The sequence below is a fragment of the Schistocerca nitens genome, chromosome 11 (genome assembly GCF_023898315.1).
Source record: "Schistocerca nitens isolate TAMUIC-IGC-003100 chromosome 11, iqSchNite1.1, whole genome shotgun sequence".
NCBI lineage: Eukaryota > Metazoa > Arthropoda > Insecta > Orthoptera > Acrididae > Schistocerca > Schistocerca nitens.
In genome coordinates this window covers 157,944,454-157,958,303 of record NC_064624.1, presented here as the reverse complement: position 1 = coordinate 157,958,303, position 13,850 = coordinate 157,944,454, and the positions used below count along the sequence as shown (strand labels likewise).

The 13,850-nt window shown below is 40.8% G+C and overlaps 1 protein-coding gene across 1 annotated transcript in view; it reads left to right on the top strand.

The window, feature by feature from the left end:
* The window catches only part of LOC126213281 (neprilysin-2-like), a 408,856-nt gene that overhangs the window by 371,880 nt on the left and 23,126 nt on the right, over window positions 1-13,850 (top strand). Inside the window, 2 exon segments of the mRNA XM_049940942.1 lie at window positions 1,903-1,999; window positions 11,499-11,667. Of these exon segments, the coding sequence (XP_049796899.1) occupies window positions 1,903-1,999; window positions 11,499-11,667 (266 nt within the window).

Below are 13,850 nucleotides of genomic sequence, written 5' to 3'. Positions count from 1 at the left end.
GTACACGAGTATAAATACACGAATCGAGCACTGGAGCGGCATTCTTGCGGCTCACTCTGAAGATGGCTGAACGTTATACAGCCGAAATATTAGAAGAAGAAGGACAATTCTTGCGGCTGCACACCCGAAGCTCAATGGAACAGTCTTTGCACTGCCAAAACCTGAAGAGTCACACCACATTCACAGGGTGTTACAAAAAGGTACGGCCAAACTTTCAGGAAACATTCCTCACACACAAAGAAAGAAAATATGTTATGTGGACATGTGTCCGGAAACGCTTACTTTCCATGTTAGAGCTCATTTTATTACTTCTCTTCAAATCAAATTAATCTTGAATGGAAACACAAAGCAACAGAACGTACCAGCGTGACTTCAAACACTTTTTTACAGGAAATCTTCAAAATGTCCTCCGTTAGCGAGGATACGTGCATCCACCCTCCGTCGCACGGAATCCCTGATGCGCTGATGCAGCCCTGGAGAATGGCGTGTTGTATCACAGCCGTCCACAATACGAGCACGAAGAGTCTCTACATTTGGTACCGGGGTTGCGTAGACAAGAGCTTTCAAATGCCCACATAAATGAAAGTCGAGAGGGTTGAGGTCAGGAGAGCGTGGAGGCCACGGAATTGGTCCGCCTCTACCGATCCGTCGGTCATCGAATCTGTTGTTGAGAAGCATACGAACACTTCGACTGAAATGTGCAGGAGCTCCATCGTGCACGAACCACATGTTGTGTCGTACTTGTAAAGGCACATGTTCTAGCAGCACAGGTAGAGTATCCCGTATGAAATCATGATAACGTGCTCCATTGAGCGTAGGTGGACGAAACTAAAATGAGCTCTAACACGGAATTTAAGCATTTTCGGACAGATGTCCACCTAACATCTTTTCTTTATTTGTGTGTGAGTAATGTTTCCTGAAAGTTTGGCTGTACCTTTTTGTAACACCCTATATAGTTAAGGCGAGACAGCCAGTAATCCCTTCAGTGCAGGTGCATACCGGGTTCAAACGTGATTGGGCGAGATGGCGCGAGTAATGAGGATAATGGGCAAGGTGGACTACATCTGTAATGCGTGGACAAGTTGAGAACTTGGGTCTGATGGGAGGTGTGCTAGGGTAGTCCCTGCATGTGTGGCGACCACTGTATCCAGATGGCGCAGCGGTCAGTCCGCCTGTCTGGTAAGCGGGTGACCCGGGTTCTAATCCTGAGCCCGCATCTCGTGGTCGTGCGGTAGCGTTCTCGCTTCCCACGCCCGGGTTCCCGGGTTCGATTCCCGGCGGGGTCAGGGATTTTCTCTGCCTCGTGATGGCTGGGTGTTGTGTGCTGTCCTTAGGTTAGTTAGGTTTAAGTAGTTCTAAGTTCTAGGGGACTGATGACCATAGATGTTAAGTCCCATAGTGCTCAGAGCCCTTTGAACCATTTTTTCTAATCCTGACCAGCACAAATTTTCAACTATTCCCATTGGTTTAAATCAGTGCCCACTCGCAGCTAATCTCATTAAATCATTTGCGTCTGTTGAGAAACTTTAGACAAGGCTCACTTTCGACAGACTCCAGAACGCTCCTCCTGCAGCCGACATACTTCTGGTGTCAGAACCGCGAAGACGACATAAGAGAAATTGAGGCTTGTACGGAATTGTGTAGACAGTCGTTTCTTCCTTGCTGTGTTCGGTAGTGAAATAGAAAAAATAAATAAATAGCATAGTACAAGGTACCCTCTGCTGTGCGCTGAATGCTGGATTGCTGAGCATGTGTTTGGATGAAGGCGTTTAGATTTTAGATCCATCTTCTCACTCTCATTCTGAAATGTTTTACCCGTTCATTGCTGATGGAAGCACCCCCACAAAGACCTTAGCAGATCCCAGCAGTGTGCGATGTGGTGTGGCGTGATCTGATGTGCAGGAAGAAGGCGCTCGAGAAAGCTGAGTCCGTGGCCGCCCACGTCGCGTACCCTGAGGAGCTGCTGGACGACACGGAGCTCGACAAGTTCTACGAGAAGGTGAGCCGTGGCAGATGCATTTGCAAACACGTGCGTTGCTCCTGACAGCGATCGTAATAGCTAGAGCCAAACTCACACACCACTGCGCTCTGTCCTTTTGGACCATTACACCCATCTGGATTCCTGTCACAGTCCGAGATGTTCGGGCCCCAATGGCAAGGTATTAACAAACAAGAATTCAGAGGTGTATTCAAAAAAATTATAGGTATTTTTTTCTTAAATAATTCTATTTCTTAGTCTACATCAGTGGTCGGCAAACTGTGGCTCGTGAACCACACATGGCTCTTTGGCATCTTCAGTGTGGCTCTTCTATAAAGTAGCACATGTGGGCTCGCACGTACAGTGTGAACAAAATTTTGTGGCGGACAGACAGAAGTAGGTTCTGGGCTTGGGCGAGTGCTGTTTGTCAGAAGTGGCGTTAAGCGTTGGTCTACGTAACTCGGACCACTTCCACTCGCTGCCACCCTCATCGCTTTCTCTGCTCGTGACAGTGTCTTCCAAAGTGGGAGATGAATAATGCTTCTAAATCAGGCGCGTGCTGAATTTCATGCACTGCAAAGTAGTGGAAGAAATACCTATTCTGATGAAGATTGTGGAACTGTTCCTCATGAAGAGTGCAAAAATTGTGTCGATTAGGTGAAAGAAGTTTATTATATTAATAATGAATCACTTGGAAGTGATTTAATCGTAACTATGAATCAGAAATAAGTTCAACAGATGATGATAGGGACAAATAAATATAAGCTTGTCCAATAATAAATAAAAATACTTGTAGCTAAGACTGTGTTTATCATCCATGTTTCAGTTCCATATGTGGCTACGCTCCATACAAATACTTTCAGAAAAGACTTCCCAGCACTAAAATATATATTCGACATTACCAAATTTCTTTTCATCACACTTTTCTCGTCATTGGCAGCCTACAGGTTATATCTTCCGTACCGCCAACCTACGCTTTATATCCTCTGTTATTTTGGCCATCATCAACTATTTTTCTGCCCAAATAGCAAAGCTCACTTCAAGTGTCTCGTTTCCTAATCTGACTCCCTCAGCAACACCTGACTTAATTTAGCAACATTCCATCATCCTCATTTTCCTTTTGTTGATATTCATCTTATACCCATCTTTCAAGACACTGCCCATTCAGTTCAACTGCTCTTACATGTCATTCACTGCCTTTGACCAAGTTACAATGTCATCGGCAAACCTCAAAGTTTTCACTTCTTCTCCCTGAACTCCAAATTTTTCTTTGGTTTCCCTAACTGCTTGCTCTATGTGCAGATTGAATGACACTATAAGCTACAACCCTGTCTCACTCCCTTCTCAATCGCTGCTTCCCTTTCGTGCCTCTCCACTCTTATGACGGCCATCTGGTTTCTGTACAAATTGTAAATAGCCATTCACTCCCTGTACTTCACCCCTGCTACCTTCAGATTTTCAAAGAGAATATTCCACTCAACATAATCAAAGGCCAGTCCACAAATAATATAAACGTAGGTTTGGCATTCCACAACCCACCTTCTAATATAAGTTATAAGGTCATTATTACCTCGCATGTGCCCACATTTCTCTGGACTCCAAAGTGATCTTCTCCAAGGTTAGCATTACTCAGTTTTTTCATTCTTCTGCAAAGAATTCGTGTTAGCATTTTGTAACGAAGACTTATTAAACTGATAGTCTGATAGTATGCACACCTGTCAACACCTGATTTCTTTGGGAGTGGAATTACTACACTCTGCTTGAATTCTCAGGATATTTTGCATATCTCATACATCTTGCACGATAGATGGAACAGTTTTGTCATGGCTGGCTCTCCCGAGGCTACCAGTGTTTCTAACAGAATGTTGTCTACCCCTGTGTCCTAGGTCTCTCGGTGCTCTGTCAAGTTCTTCTCGCAGTATCATGTCTCCCATCTCATCTTCATCTACATCCTCGTTCATTTCTGTAATAATGGCTGCAAGTTCATCTTCCTTGTACAGACACTCTATATACTGCTTCCACCTTTCAGCTTTCCCTTCTTTGCTTATGATAGCTTTTCCATTCGAGCTTTTGATATTCATATAGCTGTTTCTCTTTTCTCCAAAGACCTCTTTAATTTTGCTGTACGTGGCATCTGTCTTTCTGCTAGTCATATATGCTTCTACATCTTTACGGTTTTCCTGTAGCCATTCCTGCTTAGCCATTTTGCACTTCCTTTCAAACGCATCTTTTTAGACGTTTGTACTCCCTTTCGCCTGCTTGATGTGCTGCATTTTTATATTTTTTCCTTTATTATTAAAATCACTGTCTCCTGTTTTATCCAAGGATTTATACTGGGGTTTGTTTCTTTATCTATTTGGTACTCTGCTACCTTGACTATTTCATCTCTGAAAGCTACCCAGTCATTTTTCTACTGTATTCCTTTCCCTTATTGTGGTCAGTCATTTCCCAATGCTCCCTCTGAAACTCACAACAACCTTTGGTTCTTTCAACTTATCCAGGTCCCATCTCATTGATTTCCCACCGTTTTTGCAATTTCTTCTGTTTTAATCTAGTTGATGACCAGTACATTGTGGTCAGAGTCCACATCTGGCCCCTGGAAATGTCTCATAATTTGAAATCGGGTTCCAAAATCTCTGTCTCACCAGTATATAATGAATCTGAAACCTTCCAGTGTATCCAGGTGTCTCTCTCACGTATACTACCTTCTTTCACGATTCTTAAATCACATCTTAGCGACGATTACATTGTGCTCTGTGCAAAATCTACCAGGGGCTTCCTCTTTCATTCCTTTCCCCCAGTGCATATTCACCAACAATTTTTCCAACTCTTCTGTTTCCTACTATTGAATCGTAGTCCCCAATCAGAAATTTTCGTCTCACTTAACTATCTGAAAAATTTGTTTTACCTCATCATACATTTCTTCAATCTCTTCTTCATCTGCGGAGATCGTTGGCGTATAAACTTTTACTACTGTGGAAAATAAGGGCTTTGTGTCTCTCTTGGCTGCAGTAATGCATTCACTATGCTGTTCATAGTAGCTTACCCGCATTTCTGTTTTCGTATTCATTATTAAAACTATTTCTGCCTTACTCCTGTTTGATTATGTATCGATAACCCTGAATTCTCCTGACCAGCCACCAAACTCCAGTAATTTTCACCATGTCTGACTTTAATATCTCGATTAAATTTTCTAACCAACTTGCCCGACTAAGAGTCTGAACATTCCATGCTCCGATACCTTGAATGCCAGTTCTGTTTTTCGTGATGACGACGTCCTCCTGGGTAGTCCTCGCCTAGATATCTGAACGGGGGACTATTTTATCTCCAGAATATTTCACCCTAGAGGATCCAACCATCATTTCACCATAGAGTAGAGTTGGGAAGAATTACAGCTGTAATCTCCCCTTGGTTTCAGCTGTTCGCAGTACCAGCACAACCAGGCCATTTCGGTTGGTGATACAAGCCAGATCAGTCAGTCGTCCAGACTGCTGCCCCCCCTTCCCCCCCCCCCCCACCAACTACTGAAAGGGCTGCTGCCTCTCTTCAGCAACCACACATTTTTCAGGTGTCTCAAATGCCTTGCAGAATTGTTCCATACTTAACAATCATATACAGCCGCTCGCTCAATGAAAAATCTGTATGGAAAAATTGCAAAGTAGCACAGGTCACACCAATATTTAAAAAAAAAGCAATAATCCACTAAGTTATAGGTCCATATCATTAATTTCAAATTTTGAACATGTATTGTATTAGAACATGAATTACCTTGAAGAGCACAGTCTATTGACACACAGTGTAATCTACCCGTCCCTCCTTTGTTGCTGCAACTGTCTTTATGGTTAAATCTTTTCATAAGATTCGAGAGGAGTAAGATTTGCAATAAACTTTTTACTTATCTACTTTTCTCACACATTTTGCTCCAGTTCTTCATGTCTAGGGGTCTGAGTCTTGAAGATGAAATTTCCGCATTTTAGGTTCTCATGGTCCAATTGATCTAAATGAAATTGAAGAATGCCTGTGCACAATTTTTTTCGATACAATGGAGGATCAACAGCTCGAAGAAACCATTCTGAGGTATTCACCGCCAGTCACAGTCAGTGATGCCAATAACAAATCTCTCCTCTATCCCATAATTTTTTTACATTCTCCTTAAAAAAACAAAATTTTATTTACATTTCACCTTTAAATTACTGTTATTTTTAAAAAGAAAAAGAAAAGAATGACTGACGAAAACTGTAAGACGTACAACATGTTTTACATCAGGTAATAGGTCTTTAATTCTGCAATGAAATAAATAAATAAACAGGTAAAATCCACACTGAAGATTCTAGACCCGTTCCCCATCACGGCCAGGAGTCCGTGCATCTCCACTGAGCACTGTATCCAGATGGCACAGCGGTTAACAGGACTGCCAAGTAAGCAGGAGATCTCGGGTGCAAGTCCTGGTCGGGCACACATTTTTTGCTGGTCGGCAGCAACTCCGCATAAAGTCTGGATGCAGTTCACATCGTCAGTTTCTTCCCTGCCCTTTCCATTCCTTTCTCCCCCCCCTCCCCCCCTCCCCCCCACTTTCAGTATACATAAAATGTATCACAGCTGCGGATTGCATGTGGTGTCTGCTCTTTAAGATATGTCATTGTAGATCCAACAGTCTCTTAACTCATTTATCCTTACATGGTATAGATCCTTCCTTTAAGTGCATACTTCTTTTAAAATCTTTAAGTATCATCATTTTAAAACTAAGTAGCTATTACACTGTTATTTTGGCATCTCAATATAAACATTCTATTCATCAGTTTTGAATTACTCATGAATGCATATGCTTTGTAAAATATTGCTTCCAATGCCGTGGTATCATTTCATATTTGTCCTGATTACAGATTCCATAAAGACACAAATACTTTCCAGTTTGAAACACTCCTCTGAAGATTAAAGGATATATCTACATGATCAAGATTTTAAATGATTCTCTTGTATGAATGTGAACACCAAACTGATGGGTAGCTCAAGAATAAAACTTGCACATACTGTCAATGAGCGAAAGCAACAAAGGGAAAACTGAGGTTTGTTGGAAGGCAAAACATCAGAACTACTTGAAATCAGAAGCGGAGTCTGGAAAGGGCGTTTACTCTCTGGTGTACTCTTTGTTTTGGAGAAAACCATTACAGAAGGGGAAAGTGCATTGCAAAATGCTGTAACAAATCATCGAATAAAACTAGGAATAAGAAAAAAGACGGTATCGAGTGCCTTGCCTTTGCAACGAAGGCATAGAATGGGGTATCACTCAAATAAAGCTCCTTGGGAAAAGTAGGCTTGAAAATCTTGGCATCCAGAATATAATGCACTGCAAATATTGTAGGTGCCCCCGAATAATTGAAAACTTATTTCGGAAAATTAACAAATTTCTAACCTTTGAACACCACAAATAATTCATTTAAACCAATTGACTGACCAAAGCAACAAACAGTGCGACTTCCCAGAAGATGAAGGTGGCTTATCAACATTCTCCAAAGACGTTGGCCATAAAAAAGATCAGTCCCCATTAAAGCCAAAATTGTACACAATAAAATAAGTATAAAGCCATAAGTGCATTGCCACCCATAAGGAAATGGAGGAGCAACAAAGAACTCGAAAAAGTTTCCCAAATTCTCAGACACAATCTGGAGAAGGAGGACCGATTTCTTTGAACATGTGAAAAGGATCCAGGATCGCTGATTAACTAAAAGAACTTTCAGTATTTATTTATTTATTTTTATTTTGCTTTTTTTTATGTAAGCATATAGCGTCAAAAGAGTGGAACTGTCAATCTACTTTCACACCATAACTGAATTTTTATTTTCAGTATATTTACGTCGTTTACCATCGTATCAAAACAGTGTCAGTTATAAGGCAGTTTGCCAGCGGCGTAATACAGATGTCACATCAATCTAGACTTAGTTGACACTGGCAGTAAATACCGAGGCAGTCTGTCGTGAATAAGGATTAGTATTTATAAGTGGCTATTTGGTGCATCTTTCTAATAATCATGTTATTACCAGAATTTCCAATATTTCAACAACAAAGAGAACAAAACTAATTGGATTAAATGTACCCAAAAAAGCTTAAGACAGATGAACATGGGTCAAGAGGAAATTCAAAACTGAGAGAATTTCAGAAGCGAAACAAAAAGAATGATTTTCCAGGAAAAGAGTAGAACAAAAACGGTAGCATAGAGAGAGAGAGAGACTACTGGGAAGGTCGAAAAAGGAACGTAATTGGAAAGTACAGCTTCTCTAAGTAACTGTGTTGCTTGATCCAATGTTGGCAGCATCTGATGTAAGAAGGAAAAGAAGAAAAAACACCATTTATTTCAAGTGACTGTGTTATTTGGAAAGATCTCATTATTAGTAAAAAAAACTTTATCTGGTCGTATTGGGCACATGTGGTTCAGATCACTCGGTTTAAGTTTACCATCAGTGTATGCATCTGATACTCCACCGTTAAGCCTGCTCTGATGACAGCCTTAAATGACACAGCCTCTTGGGAAACTTTGGTGAAGCTCTGAAGAACAGGCCTGAAAAATACTACTCTGTGTAACACATGGATGATTGTTTCTTTTCTGAATCTCTGTTACTCGGTTAGGAACTGTACCACACGATGTTCTTGTGACATTTAATGTGGGTTGATGGGTAAACCACATGAGAATGGTAGCCTCAGTCTCATGAAACACTTTCAAGGAACATACGTCATTGTGTTGCACTCTACTAGACATATGGATGTGGCGAATTTTTTGTCCATGGTTAAGGTGTCTGAAGCAAGGCTTAACACCTGCCTGTTTGGGGTACTCTGTGGTTCTTTAAGAATCTTTATTTCTTCATCAACATCAAATTCCCCTTTGTCCCCTTCAAAGTATCTCCCTCAGATATAATACACTTGTGGCAGCATATTTCACAATCTTGGAAAAACTTTTCTTTATGGTGTTCAGCTCCTTCAGCGATTCTGTTTTTTATTTCATCGGTGGTGGCAACATGACGTCCTATCACGGTTCCCTTCAGCCTTGGGAATAGAAGGAAGCCGCATGGGGTCAAGTCCGAAGAGTTCAATGGCTGAGGCAACATAATGGTTTTGTTTTTTGCCAAAAAACTCATGAATCAGCATTGAAGTGTGAGTGGGAGCATTATATAATGATGCAATTTTCACGAGTGGCCACAATTCTGGTTGGTTTCCCCGGATTGCTACACGCAAACGATGCATAACTTTTAGGTAGTATTCCTTATTGACCGTATGACCAGAAGGCAGGAACTAATGATGCTCTATCCCATTCTCATTGGAGAAAACAGTGAGAAGAACCTTCACATGTTATTGGACATCTCGAATTTTTTTCGTTCTTGGCTGTTTAGCCATTTTCCATTGGGAGAACTGGGCATTGGTGTGGTCCCGTACACCAATGTTTCGTAACATGTTACAACTTTCTTTAGAAGTTCTGGTTCGTTGTCGACTTATTCAGCAATTCCTGAACAATGTCTGCCAGATGTCAGTTTTGATCGAAATTCAACAGTTTCGGAACAAACTTTGGTGCTACGCGTTTCTGCCCAAAATGTTCGAAAAAAATTGCTTTTGCGTGAGCCAAAGAATATTCCGATATAATCAGTTGCTCCCGATGAAGACAGTGGAGGTAATCGTCGAAAGCTTGAGGTTTTACCCCGAACTGAGGTGGCAAAAAGTCCGAGAGTGTATTATACCTACATCAGCAACCTCTCTGATTACCTCTTTCTTTCATTCTTCCTCGCTGATGTCAGTATTTGATGTGCTAGAGCATCCAGGGCAGTTGTCGTGTTCAATGTCTTCTCCACCCTCTTGAAAACTTTTATGCTGCTCATAAATTCTTGTCTTACTCATAGTAGATTAGCTAAAATCCGCAGTGAACATTTCGAATGAGGTAGTGCACTTTTTTCCATTTTCCAAGCAAAATTTGATGCAAAGTCTTTGACCCACCTTTTTCTAAAGTAAAAACTAGCTGAGCACTGTGAAACATTTATAATCTTTTTCACTGGCATCAGTAAACTGAACATTCAAAACAACTGAAAATGAAAACATACATCAGAAGCATGAGTACCAAGAAGATAAAAAAGTTTGAAAAATACTGTGTATAAATTTAACAATCCTGTTACTTTTTGATCATTTCTCCAATCTTACAAACCTCCCAACTATAGATCACAATTGTCAGATTTCCTTTACCCAAAATGGAGTTTCATTATTGCAACATACTAGTTCTCCATTCGTCATCACAGGTGAAAACAAGGTGATGTGGGCTGGTTGTAATACACATATATTACAAGCGGATATTGCAGGTGAACATGTACCTTTCAGGCAAGCACTGCAAGTGTTCTTTCCATTGCTGGGCTGTTTGCAGCGAATATTTGAGTTTTCTTTGAGGATGGCAGCAGTCACAGGACAGTGACAACAAGGCTGGGCAGTTCTGGTGCTCGAGAGCCCCAGAGTACGACTGTCGTATCGTGGTTGGCCATCTGTACACCTCAGTATCAGTCTGGAATGTCAGCTGTTTCATACACAATCTGCCAGTGTGGCCTCCAGACCACTGCTTGCTGTGCCATTTTCTACAGTTCCCCTACATGGCTCATGAGATAAACATAAACACAACTCACTCTGTGCCACTGACCACAAACTGTGCAACTATTCCAGTTTTTCGTTCAAAATGCCACTGCTTGGGGTCTAAGGATGTGCTGCTCTAGTCCAGTTTTGCAAATACCACTCTGGACGCCACACGTTAACAAAATTCTCGTTTGAAACTCCTTGTTACTTCGTTTGACATTTCCTACTGAGCTAACAAGAGGCTAACTCATGCCAACGGACAGATAGACTAACTGACTTACTCCAGGTGAGTGTTGTGCATGCCGTGCAGAAAGACTGTAGGACTGATGTGATTGACACAAGCTGGACACACCAGACAGTTCAGTCGGCGAGTGTTACTGTCTCACAACCCTCGATCCTCAATGTTAATGTCGTATATTCTCATACGGATATGGTGCACCGATCTGTGGGGAAAGTGTAGTTCAAACTGCTCAGTTCAGAGACTTTCAAGTTTGGGAAACACAATTCTAAACTTCTGTCTGGGCATATGAAGTCTTGGTCTCTCTGTTACCAGAAACCTAAACTGTCCCACTGGTGGGTTCACCAGTTTAAACTGTGACCAAACCACCTTTCCATCACATATATGCTGGGATTTCTAAAGAGTTGCTAGGGAGTGAGTGTCTGACCATCGTATGTTCCATATACCCTACAGGAAACCTTTAGATCAGTTACTTTGGTGTAGTCTCGAACTGTGTCAGGAAACTACTGTATACCAATACCCAACCTTGACAGACTGAGCTGTGACCAAACAGATTTCTTCCACCCTATACTGCCAACAATTGGCAGTCCCATGGTCTTCCCTCGAGCATCATACACCTGTTTCCTTGTAAGCTACATTTCTGCTAATAACTCACCACGTGTATTACTTGAGACTGTAACCTTGTAGCTAGATGTCAGCCCATCCCTGTACTTGGAGAGCATGCTCAACGTGACCAAGTTCCAGACCAACTACTCCTTCAGCCAATTGCGGCAGCCTGTCAACAAGACCGACTGGATCAACCACGGCTATGCAGCCTTGGTCAATGCCTACTACAACCCCTTCAAGAACTCTATAGGTGAGTATGCTGCGCCGTAACAGCTGATCGAACCTAGGACGGCAAGTGTCAGGCGATCCAAATGGTAGCTATTGTGAGTGATCGACAGCTCTCATTTCTAAGATTCATTGCTGTAATTATTGCATGGTTCTGCATGGCACGGTAATGGGTATGATTTTTTGTTTACATATTTCGTCATCTACTGAAGAAGTTGCCCCCCCCCCCCGCCCCCCTCAGTCATGTCAATCTCTTAGATCTTTCCAGCCAAGAAGCGAGCGGTAAGTGAGAAATATGACTCAAAAGGGAACTTACATGGTGACCCTCTTTGATTTTTTCCACACACATAGGATTGGAAAGTCAGTGCCCAGACATAAGTTTCCTAAAGTAGTAGGACACAATTCTCAAAAACATTTGAAACAATCACCTCTCAAGATCAGAAGGTTTGAGAGCTCTGATATGTTCACAACATTTCAGACATATTAAGGCAATCTGGACGATAAATAGTTTGGACAAGAAGAGAATAGAAGCTTTCGAAATGTGGTGCTACAGAAGAATGCTGAAGATTAGATGGGTATATCACATAACTAATGAGGAGGTATTGAATAGAATTGGGGAGGAGTTTGTGGCACAACTTGACAAGAAGAAGGGATCGGTTGGTAGGACATGTTCTGAGGCATCAAGGGATCACAAATTTAGCATTGGAGGGCAGCGTGGAGGGTAAAAATCGTAGAGGGAGACCAAGAGATGAATACACAAGCAGACTCAGAAGGATGTAGGTTGCAGTAAGTACTGGGAGATGAAGAATCTTGCACAAGATAGGGTAGCATGGAGAGCTGCATCAAACCGGACGCAGGACTGAAGACCACAACAACAACAACAAGGTAATCTGTGGTATCTAAGTGCATAGCATACAAGTGTTGTAAAAGTGAAGTCATTTGTTCAAATAACGTCTGTAACAGTTTTTCTTTTACTTTTATTTGAAATCTATGTTTAATATTGAATGCAAATATCAGTTAACAAACATGGTATCACAATTTATTAATAAAAACGATTTGTTTTTATTTATAATTCATGTTTTTTATTTAAAATTTTGTACACATACAAGAGTCTCTATGTTAATGTAAAAATTATACTCATCAGTTACACCTGTGAATCTTCAGAAAAACTATTTTATTTTCTATTTGACATTTCACATTGTTGTGCCGTATTTTCATTTCTTTTGATTTGTTGTATTTTCATAGGATTATTAATTAAAAGTAAAAATATTTTTAATTATTTCTCATAAAAAGTTATCGTTCATTATTTATTAATACACATTTACATGAGTTAATAAATATGAAATTTTTTGATAAACTTGCTACTGATGAGAACTGTAGCAGCTTCACAGTTACAAGACACTGACACCAAATATGCAGTGCCAGAGGCTCTTTCAATAAGCTGGAAATGTTATGTACTTAACAGGACTCAAATATTTTCATCTTCAAAGACAATTTTTTTTAATTGCATTTTACTGCTTTAGGAAGTTTATAAGTTGATGTCCAGACACTGACCTTCAAATCCTTTAAGTGTGAAGAAAACTGAAGAACGTCATTTTTAATATCGTCTTGTTAATACTAGAAGACAGTTACTGTGGGGATAAGACGTCTGTTGCACCCTTATTTGTGGGGGTACGTATGAGGAAACTGTGCCTTGTAAACACAGTTTGAAAGGAAACATGTAGGATCAACCACATTAAGACAAAGCACCTATTTAACGTATTTCAGATGTATGTGACACACCTTCATTTTCAGCAATATCTTCATGAGAATCTCCACATGGAAATCATTGACAAGTTTTCATCCATGAAAACTCTCCACAGTTGTGTCATTATTGCATAAAGGCAAAAACAAATAATAAGTCAGTAAAAATTTCATGGTTGCTTCCTTTGTAATCGTATTGTCTTCTTCAGCTGTAGCCCTTAAGTATCTGTGCTTCACATGAATATCTATCACTTCTATCACTACCAGCATTCAAGCTCAGTATATATTTAAACCAGTCGTCTAATTGAAGTATAGATGCTGATGGGCTATGGGTTCAAGAACACTACATGAGCTTTTTGCTCTCTAGGAAATTCATTATATTCAAACTCAGAATATGCTCTAGAATTCTGCAGCAAACCGATGTTAAGGATACTGGCCTGTAATTTTGTGGGTCTGTCCTTTTGC